This window comes from Anolis carolinensis, chromosome 1, assembly GCF_035594765.1.
Source record: "Anolis carolinensis isolate JA03-04 chromosome 1, rAnoCar3.1.pri, whole genome shotgun sequence".
NCBI lineage: Eukaryota > Metazoa > Chordata > Lepidosauria > Squamata > Dactyloidae > Anolis > Anolis carolinensis.
The window spans coordinates 122,302,981-122,314,394 of NC_085841.1; the positions used below are offsets into that span (position 1 = coordinate 122,302,981).

Sequence of the window (11,414 nt, forward strand, 5' to 3'; positions counted from 1 at the left end):
TATTGTGAAAAAATACATTTTTCCATTACACACACACATATGAAGGGAAAGAAAATACTGAACAGCTGAATCTCGAAAGAGCAGAGCTTTGGAAGTAGTGATTAAATCCCTACAAAGCATTCCAAAACAATTTGTAAACATTAACATTGTAGAGTGTTTGTGATGATGATTTTAGCAGCTTTCATTATTCCTGGGTTGCTGTGAGTTTTCCGGACTGTATGGCCATGTTCCCGAAGCATTCTCTGACATTTCACCCACATCTATGGCAGGCATCCTCAGAGGTTGTGAGAATACCTGCCATAGATGTGGGTGAAACGCCCAGAAAACTCACAACAACCCAGTGATTCTGGCCATGAAAATCTTTGACAACACATTGTATTATTCCACTTACTGTTATCATTTTTAAATGAAGATTTCAGCCTTTGAAAGTGATTATAAAATACAGGATAGATAAGACATAACTAAAAATGTAGAAAATATTACTTATTACAGGAAAAAAACAAATTTGCATCATTTTTAGTTTTTATATTACTTTTGAATTGTAACTGCCAGTCATCTCCATGTAACATATTAGAGATAATTGTATTAAAAGGCCACCATTCAAACAAATACTTTCCTTATTCACATGAATGTAAGCATACCCATTGTGAGAGATTATGGTTAAAGATGGGCAAAATTTGTATGCAAGAGACACAGCGCTTGGAGAGGACTTTGATAGAATGGCCTGTCCTTGATCCCTTCATCCTGAATAAGGAATATATTACTTTGTTTGAGCTGACCTTCCATAATGCAGACTCACAAGAATATACTCTTCAAAATCTAAATTCTTTAGAGTTGAGAAACAGTAAACAAAAATGTCAGAATATCTTTGTGGATTTGATCTCTTCTCTTTAGCTTTCTAGCCAGAAATCTGTGCCTTGGAAAGCCATGTGGACATCCCTTCCACTCTGGGCTATTGTTGTAGCACATTTTTCTTATAACTGGACTTTCTACACCCTCCTTACCTTATTGCCTACATACATGAAGGAAATTCTGAGATTTGATGTGCAGGAGGTAAAATACCCTTTGTCTTTTAATCTTACTAATTATAGTTTTCGTACAATGCATTACAGAGATAATAATTTACACGACATCATTCAAGTAATTTGTTCCAAAGTTTGTGGCCAGAGGCTGAGGCACTCATCCACCTTATCCCTCAGTAGCATTCAGTATTTGTTCTAGAAATGAAGCTCATAAATCTCTGGATGCTTTTGAATTCTGAAATTTTACTTTACTATTGCTTTGCTTAATGTGAAAGTAGATGAAATGTCTTTCTCCTTCTCTTTATCATAATGCTGTAGTCACTCTTCTTTTTGTGCATTATAAAACTAGTGGTTTTATAAGGCTTTCAGATTCAAAAAGTGCAACTGATGGGAATACATTTGTTGTTGAAGTTGAAATATGTGGAAAAATTGGCTCACCACTAATCATTTGCTTTGTGTATTCCTTTTTTCCAAAAAGAAATGGTTGAAAGCTATCAGGGAGCTTCTCTGAGGAATTTTCTTGCAGTGTGATCTGTATTTGGCTTCCCAAGTTTTTGCCACAAAGTACCATATTTCATTGTATAATAGTCGCCACCATATAATAGTCACACCCACATTTGGAGGTTATAAAATTGGTACTTTTGTGTTCCTTGCAAATAGTCAGAGAACTATTTCAGGCTGATTCCCCCTTCCTTCCATAGGCAGGGCAGTTTTATAAAACTATGAAATGGGGGTGCCTGGAAGTTCAAATGTATTCCTGTTGTCATTTGCAATAAAGAATTGCCTTGACCTGTCTTGGATAGATATGCTAGTTTCCATTTTTGTTGCTTATGTTCATTTTATAGCACAACCAATATCTATTACTGCAGCAGTGCAAAGGCAAATGATTGTTCCCATCCCATTATAACTTGTTTCCGTCTTTTTATTGTCTCTTTCTTTGCAGAATGGATTTTTATCTGCACTCCCTTATTTTGGCTGCTGGGTTTGTATAATTCTCTCTGGCCAGTTTGCAGATCACCTACGGGAAAAACAAAACTTTTCTACTGTATGTGTGCGCAAAACATTTACTCTAATAGGTAAGGGAAGAAAGTTCTGAGTTGTTGGGGTTTTTTTGTTTTGTTTTTTTACTTAAACTGTAATGTCATGAGAACACAGATGGTTTTTATTCTCACTTATACAGTGCCACTAACCACTTTGAGCATGTTTGCTATTTGGGGTACTGTAATCCAGAATCAAAACTGGTGTCTCTTAGGTTTTTTTTTAAAAAAATCCATCTTTAATATGGTTCTACTTTTAAAAGCTATACTTTATTTTCACCACGTCCTTTGGTTCGCCAAGCTCCTTGGTTTATGCATGTCAATGGTTGTTATTCACAAGAGTGACAAATAGTAACACTCACACATCAGACACTGCTTCCCAGCCAAGTGTGATGATCACCAGGAACTTGGTGACCCTCATGGTTTTGCTACTTGCCTGGAACTGGAAAAACTTGGAGCTGTCAAGTAGTGTTAGTGTATAGCTGCTGTTTTTGTTCAGCTTAGCAGCTTGCACGTCCTCTAACCCTGAACTAGATCCAGGGTGTTGACAGAAATCATGGGAAGCTCTCTAGCAAACATAGGAATACTTGCCTTTGGGGGTTACAATTGCCAATATGTATTATGAGAGTTGTAATCAAAAAGAACTTTCCTTGGCTGGGTCCCCTTATAAGGCAAAAATATGGTGGCTAAGGTAGGTAACATACAGGATATTGTGCTGATGTGTAAGGCCAGCAGTTACGGTAGAGACTCTGTAATGTTTCTTTCTTTCTCTGTGGTGACTACTTTTGCACTGTTTGAAGGACTGAATAACCATTTCTGTAGCCACTTGGAGTGGTCAGCAGTGTACATGGGGCTGTGGTGAATAACATGCCAGCCACAATTTTAACTTTGTCCTCCTCTATTCTAGCACCTGGGTTTTTATAGAGAAAATGCTATGCCAAAATGCCTTGGCCAGTGCAAAGAGAGCAAGGACACTGTGACTAGTCACAGGAAGCTGCCTTCCTACTAAGGCAGGCCTCTTGCCTGTCTAGTTCATTATTGTGACTAGCAACAGCTCACCAGAAATCCAGACAGGAATCTGTCCATCCACTTCTAGATAAATGTGGAGTCGATCCTGGGGTCTTTCACATGCAGAGTTCAATTTCTGCCACAATGTAATAAGCCAACAAAACCCAACTTCCATGTTTTTTCCTGCCTCCGTTTCTCCTTGTGATTACAAATCCTGTCCTAGGACAACCTGAGATAGCTATTGAATTCATGGATGAGATACTTTAATAATAACATGACCTCAAATACAAACAGTTTAATTAAAAGATAAAAACAGTTATTCCCTTTGCTCCTCCACCCTTCCACACAACTGCTCTTTTGCTGCCTTACCATAACATAAATCATCTGGATCTGAATGAGACATGGTTGACATTTCCTGTATTCTGATTAATTTTATTACTCAAAAAATCAACAACAGGCGTGTTGTTTTTAATGATCATTACTGCATCGGCAGCTTGGATTCTGCCATAAAATAAAGCTGTGCAGGAATTAATCCCTTCTTGGTATGCTGTATCATATTATTTACACTAGATGGCAATCGAGTGTAGTGTTGAACTCAGCTTTGAATTTTTAAACAGAATGATATCCCAGTAAAGCAAGAACAATTATAACCAGTCTAAAACAAAGGACATGGAAGCTGATATAAATCATAATTACCATGACTGTACTATAATAGTTGATGGCCGCAGTCTGCTACAGCTCCATCTTTGTGTGTTTTTAAACGTTATGTGGAACAACAGTTATTTTTCTCTCATCGAGACTGCAGTCCTGCTAACATTTAATTGGGAACAAATCCTGAACTTCTGAGCAGTCCTGATTATTAATAATCCATAAAAACCTATCACTTTTATAGTAGCTTATATCTTGATGCATCCATATATTAGGTAGGAGACTAATTAATCAGAAAAGGTTGATCTGCAGAAAGTGGGGTTGGAAGAGTGGGAATGGAAATGCCAGGGGTGAAACCTGTCATATGTACCGTGTAAGCTCTGGCACTGAGCTTCATGGTGCTTGAGATAAGAGTTTAAAATAATTACTTTTTGGATGATATTTCCCAGAATATCTGGATGAGGGAGTTACATTGTTTGTTTGTTTTTAAAAAACAATTTTCCAAAATTCTTGTATCAACATGAACTCCTCTACCAGCTTTCTCCATCTGATAGTAGTACCCCCCCCACCCCAAAATACTGCATTACAACTCTGCTCAAAGAATAATCGCATTTGAATGTCCATGAAAGTAACAATTCTGATCTGTTTTAATTAAGGAATGATTGGGCCTGCAGTATTCCTCGTAGCAGCTGGATTTATAGGTTGCAATTACAAACTGGCTGTTGCATTTGTGACTATATCAACAACACTAGGGGGCTTTTCCACATCTGGCTATAGCATCAACCACCTGGATATTGCACCATCGTAAGTTGTTCTCCCATCCCCTGTTAACTGAGCAATTTTTCCAGAGGAGGTGGGAACCATCTGCATACAGTCTGCTAAGATGAATTGAATTTGATGAAGCAGAGCCACGGGACTGCTTCAGGATGGCTCATGATACAGTACACTCTCAGTTAACCAGCACCTGGATAAATGTAGTTTCTGGTTGTGTGAAAGTTACTATTAAAAATAGGCCTAGGTAGGTGTTTTGGACCATTTCTCAGAAGTCCCAGCCAGCTTACTAGTTGTTAGGAATTGTAAAAGCAGAAGTCCAAATGAAATAGAAGACCAAAGGTTGAAAACCACTGCAATACTATACCATACTATAAACTCTGTATTGACTTGATATCAATATTGAAATGCAGGAATTAAAAAGCAAATAAAGACAAATATTACTTGATGTAATGCAGTTTTACTGTATTATAAAAACAACTTTGTGAATGTGGTATTATTTCTTCAGATTTTTGCCAGTTGCTTAAGAGTTCTGATTGCTTGAGTTCTGGTTAACTGAAAGCCTATTGTGGTTTATGATTGCAGTCTACAATATTCAAATAGTATACATCTTTGTGTAGTTGGCAGTGGAAGGATTGTTATTTTCTTTAAAATGGGACACATGCTTCTAGTTGTTATGTGTTTTCAAGTCAACTCTTGAGGTATGACACCTACAGTATTCTAGTCACGATTGACTCAAGGGCAGATGGTGTCATTGCCTTCCTTTTAGGCTAAGAGAACTGCCCCACATTCATGTCTGAGGTGGGGGGAAATCCCTGGCCAAGCAGATGTGAGCAGCTACTGCTTCTTTTCTCCAAAACCGGCCAGGTGCCTTCATCCCTGTTGGCCCGGAAAGAACAAAGTAATGGGGAAAGTAAGCAAGAAACTCTTAAGGGTGATCCACTTGTCTCCCGCCTTACTTTCCTCAGCCAGATCAGCCTCCTGATACTGCCCCCATTTCTTCTGGTTTTTGTTACCACTGCAACTTGTTTGCTAAGGGTGCATCTGGAGATTGTCTTGCACACTTAGCTAGAAAAGGTTAGAAAATGAGCCAAAATCAACAATGTGCCTGATTTTTCAAAGTGCATATTAATGCCATTGCAATACTTAAGCATCCCTGGGAGGAAATGTGCTACATGACTAAAGGATTTATGGACTCCTGTTACACACTAATCTGTCCTGTGGGGCTTTTTTACTCCTTGGCATTTATCTTCACTGCCGTTCATGTTCAAGCACTTCTGACTTCCCAAGAGACATGGACGTGCCAAGTTCTTTAAGAATGTCTAATTCACATGTGCTGACATTAATTTAAAATCGAAATAGTACCTCCAAGTTTATCACCTCCTGATCTTGCTTTTAGCCCTCCTCTGGCATTCACAACCATTTCTTTGCAAAGGCTGTATGCATTATAAATCTATCCAGCTTTAAAAAACCTAAAGTTCATCATGGGTCAAATGTCAGGAATAGTAAACCTCCAATTCTAATGCTGCTTTCTTTGTACTGAATCTCCCTAAACTCTGCTAACACTCAGGCCAATAGTTATCAACCTGTGGTTCTCAACCTATAGGTCCCTAGATATTTTGGCCTTAACTCCCAGAAATCCTAACAGCTGATAAACTGGCTCAGATTTCTGGGAGTTGTAGGCCAAAACACCTGGGGACCCACAGGATGAGAACCACTGCTGTACATGCTTCATCCCAACAGCAAACATCTGCAAATAAGAAAAGGGGCAGGGGATGCAGGAAAAATATTACGTGCCATCTTTGTATCCTCTTAGGGCACCCGGTCAGTTAAAGATTCCTCTCTTTCGGGTTATGGATCAGTCACCCTCAGAAGTCTTCTTGACCTTTTTGGTGCCCTGCTGATTCAAAAAGCAGAACGACTTCTTGTTTTCTTTGCCATTGGCTGAGCTGTAAACCCAGAGTTTAGTGGAGAGGAGATTATTGAAGCGTCTTGTTACCCTGGACGCATTCAAACAAAGTCCTTTTGTAAGGATGGCTAAAAATGAAGTACAGCTGAAGCATCTTCTGCAGATTCTACTCTAAATGCTGCACGTTGCTGCTAAAGATTTGTGTAAATGTCTATGTGGCATTTAGAAACTCTTTCCTATTGTGGCCCTAACATTGAGCAAAGGGGATCCAATTTGGGGGTGGGACCCACCGAACCAATGTCCTGGAAATAAACTGGTTTCAGGACTAACTTGCAAAGAGGAATCTGTTACAGGCAATGCAAAGCTGGGACTAGCTCCTTTACAGTGTACAGGAGCTCTAAAAGCTTTTGCTCATGCTTTTAGAGAACTTGTCCTACTATTCAAGACTGGCTTGTGGTTGTTTTGGATTGAATTATTTTATTTTATTTTATTTTATTTTATAGATTGTGCTGGATTAGACTTTTAGTGTTTGAGGTGCTTTCAAAATTAATACAAAACCTCTGTTTTTTTCTCAGTCACTATACACACACACACACACACACATGTATAGACATTTACACATATCCTATCAGTAAATTGCTATTTCCCATATTTCTGTGCCGCAGTGTATTCTCCTACATAAATTGCATGCACAAATAGAGTTGAGGAGGCGCTACTTCCCTCACATTCAGAATCCTTGGACTGGAGCCTGAATATAGCAGCAGCTTCATGCTTCGGATTTTATTTCCCTTGCACATTCCTCATTGGGAAGCTTGTACATGTGAGAAGCTCTATTAATCCCCTCTAGACAAGTGGATGAATCATGTGTGAAATTTTTCTAGTGTCTATTCCACTGTCAGGGAGACCTTGGTGTCAAAACAGTAGGGTTTGAATTGAGACTCTCTCTTCTTTCTCAGACATGTCTGTTTATATATAAGGGGCATGTTTGTTGGAACCTTATGGCATAGATCAAGGGCCCTTAAACATTTTAAGCAGAGACTGGTTTACAGTCCCTCAGACTGTTGGGGATCAAACTATAGTTTTGTTTTGTTTTTTTAAAAGCCTAAACGAATTCCTGTGCACACTGCACATATCTTATTTGTAGTGTAAAAAAACCATGAAAGAATACAGTATTTAAAATAAAGAACACGTTTAACCAACAAACTTACTACATAGTCTCAGTGGGAAGCGTGGGCCTGCTTTTGGCTGATGAGATAGTCAATGATTAGGACTGTTGTTGTCTGCCTTCAAGTTGTTAAGGCAATCCTAAGTCTAAAGTTTAGGGCAGGGGCCGGGTCAATGATCTTGTAGGGCTGCATCCGGACCACAAGCCTTAGTTTGGCGACCCTTGAGCTAGATCCCATTGTTAGTCAACTAGAGTAAACCCATGGACCGAAACCAAACCTGCAAAGTAAATCAGTTCCACTGATTCAGTATGTCTACTCTACTAGAATGAAAAGTTGGATTTAAAACTATGATTTTGAGGTCTAAAAATCCTTTTCCTTCAGTTCTGAGAAGAAGCTATTGTGGTTTCCATAACTAATTGTTTTCCTTGGTTTAGATATGCGGGCATCCTGCTAGGAATCACAAATTCATTTGCTACCATCCCAGGAATGGTAGGGCCGCTTGTTGCTAAAAGCCTGACTCATAGCGTAAGTCATTCTTGGTTATTTTTTTTAAAAAAGATTGAACGGTTGCCATGTGTTGATTATAGATTGTTGTTTTTATAAACAAAATCAAGTTAAATTGAAACATCTTTCATGAAATTCATTTATATAAAACCGTGAAATATCATCAGTCATATGTCGTACAACAGGGAAGATGGGTCTTTGTTTTGATACTCGCTGTACCAAGCTGAGTTTTTAAATATATATTTTTAAAAAACATATGCTCTGGTATATTACTTTGAGAGCTTTGCCATAGTAACCCTCCTGACTTCATCAAAACAGCTTGTCGAGGCTCTTCAAGTGAATCCAAAACGAAATTAGGACAACCTGTTTTTTCTCTTGCTGTAGCCTGCAGACAAATAAATCACAAGGACAGTGAAAGTGTAGGGTTAAATGAGCTAAATGCAGCTACATAACATTTTATTTATGGGGAAAGAGAGCTGATCAGGGTCCTGGTGGTAAGGTGAAATAGACCTAGGAGGTGGTAACAGTGGTAAGGTGAAATATACCTAGGAGGATGAAAGAAAAAGAACATCTTAATGGAAAGCATCTTGTTTTAATTCATTCGGTTGCATGGATGATTATTGTTTCTTTCTGTCTGTCTTTTTCCAGAACACTGTGGGAGAGTGGCAGATTGTATTCTACATCGCCGCTGCCATTAACTTATTTGGAGCCTTTTTCTTTGCACTTTTCGGCAGCGGAGAAGTACAAGACTGGGCCCTTGATGGTTACCACTTACATAGGAACTGAAGGGACACTAGAGCTCATCCTCAAGCATTACAATCATGTGATTTGGATTGCCTTTCACATGACATCTACAATGCCTTCTGCAACTCTCCTTTATAGGGATTAGAAGACATTTTACCTTTTGATATGTTGATTTGTTTTATTTTGTAATAAATTGGGATCTATTACTGTAGTCTTGAATTTTCCCTTGGTCTGTGATTCATGTGAGTCCGTCACATTTTAATTAAAGTATCAACTTTTTAAAATGTTGTGTATGGATGAAATTATTGCAGAGTTATTGTCAAAGTTAAGGGATAATCTAGAAAATGATTGTGCATAGTGAAGAATGCTTTTTAGCGTATTAAAATTATCTTAACTAAGAGTTGTGAGAATTATTACAATTTTAGCTGTATTTCTTTCCCATGTCCTATTAATCTAAAGAAAGACTGGACATTAAATGGAGGAAGACTCTTCCACATGCCTCTCAAATATACATTAGCATGGATTTCAACAAATTAAAAAAGCAGCCATTGCCAATTGATGAAAAAAATATGCCAAAATCCTCCACCTCATGGACTCATTCTAAGAAGGAAAGATTGTTAAAACATGGCATCTGATTGTTTTCCCCTACTTTTATTACAGTCTTAAGTCCCATTTGGAGAAACAAAGCACTAGTATCTCTGTAGATTAAAATCAAAGCAGTTGCCAATGCATAATTGAGTTGTGAGTAGCAGGTGGTAAAGGATGTTCAATCAGCTGTCACTTAACCTTCCATCTTATTCTCTCTGAAATCTGGCAGGTTCTTTTCTGCAATGGCATTTCCTTATGTAATGTTTTCTGAGCCAGTGCTTGACTTGTGCCATTCTGCTGTGCAGATAAAACCTGGCTTGGTTTTGGGAAGATGGTCTCTGAAATATTAACATGGGGCATCACTCTGCCTTTTTCTGAAGACTTTTCCCAGATAACATATTTAATTCTAATGTAAGCACACTAGATGTGGACAGAAACATATGTCCATGTGCCTCTTAAAAACACAGGGACAACAAACATTGCAAGAAAAGTTAAGGAAAAACCTTGGTCTTTACCCACTTCAGTTGTTAGAATCATTTTTCTCAAGTAGAAAATGACTAACCACCCTAAGGATGAATGAAGCTGCCAATCTGTACACAGCAACCTAAAAGTAAAGCTACAGATAATTGAGGAATTTAATTCCAAGTATGCATGAACAAGATTCAACTATGAAAGTGCAAAGGTGTGTAGCAATGTGCTAAAAGATAGGTAGAAATGGCATGGTGAGCCATAAATCTGAGAGTGCATCTACACAGCAGAAGTAATGAAGTTTTACCCCCACTTTAACGGCCATGGCTCAGTGCTGTAGAATCATGGAAGCTGTAGCTTTACAAGGTCTTTCGCCTTCTCTGATAAAGAGTACTAGTGCCTCACCAAACTACAACTCACAAGATTCCATAGTATTGAGCAGTTAAAGTGGTGTCAAACCATTAATTCTATAGTGTAGAACCAGCTTGTGCCTCATGTCAAATGTAGAAAGAAGTGGATCAAAGCACTCTTGTAAAGCAAGGCCAGGGAGGACATTTCTTATTGTATGGCGTGGTGTTACTTCTGTAACAGTAGATCCCAAACATGGATCCCTCTAGGTTGTGCTTTAGTGATCTGGGAAACTCGGGTTCAAGCGGATCCTAGGACCCAAGTTTAAAAAGCCTAGATCCAGTCAGCTGCTTCTTGAGCAACAGAGGAACAGATCCTCTTCAATTGCAGTGGCTGCCTCCTGGTAAGTGGAGATTGGCGGATCAGGCCAGGATTCATTGCAGATTACCATAAACAGAGCTTATGCATACCTGCCTCCCATATGAGATTTCAGATGACGATGTCCAAATTCACAGCCTATGATGCAAGATAAATGAGCACTACAAGTGTCACAATATGCCCCATCCATGTTGCAAATTTGGGGTTATTTTTGTAGGCTGTATATATACAACCCTTTGCCCCTTTGAAACCATTATATTGCCAGTATAAGATGCACACACACAGCTACTTCCCTTCCAGCTTCACAAGTTGAACAAACACAACTAGGCTGAACTACTGTTTGCAGTATGTGTACTGTCCCACTTGTTTGTATTACTTGCTGTTTTCAGCAGTTATTAACCCTAGCGACCACTTTTGCCATTTCATAAATCCAGGCCATTTTTTAAGGAAGATTAAATGCTACCTATATTTTCACTTTTTTGATGAAATAAAATGTACAGGAAACTCAGCTGGATAAATTTAATTTCTGGTTGTTTGAGGGCTAATATAAAAAACAGACGTAATTATCCCATACCATAACATATAATCAATTCTGTACTGATATTAATATTGAAATGCCGTAATGAAAAGCAAATTAAGACAAAGACAAACTTAATGTAACACTGTTTTACTGTATTGTAAAATCAGCATTTTAAATTTTAGAATATTATATCTTTGAACCCCCACCCCCACCCCCTAGCTGATTGCTTGAACATCTACTGAACATCTGCTGTACATTTTAAAAGAAAAGTAAATCTTTCACACAAAAAAGAAAACTACACTC

General features: G+C 38.4%; 1 protein-coding gene across 6 annotated transcripts in view; it reads left to right on the forward strand.

The window, feature by feature from the left end:
• The window catches only part of slc17a5 (solute carrier family 17 member 5), a 31,769-nt gene extending 22,676 nt beyond the window's left edge, over positions 1-9,093 (forward strand). For 5 of the 6 annotated variants that reach the window (XM_062969061.1, XM_062969063.1, XM_062969062.1 and 2 more), the window contains 5 exons: positions 895-1,053; positions 1,966-2,098; positions 4,372-4,519; positions 7,996-8,086; positions 8,714-9,093. In XM_062969061.1, coding sequence (XP_062825131.1) covers positions 895-1,053; positions 1,966-2,098; positions 4,372-4,519; positions 7,996-8,086; positions 8,714-8,851 — 669 coding nt within the window. In that variant the 3' untranslated portion in view covers positions 8,852-9,093. The remainder of the gene's footprint in view (positions 1-894; positions 1,054-1,965; positions 2,099-4,371; positions 4,520-7,995; positions 8,087-8,713) is intronic. The other variant, XR_010002327.1, reaches the window with a different exon arrangement.
• The last annotated feature ends 2,321 nt before the right edge of the window (positions 9,094-11,414 follow it).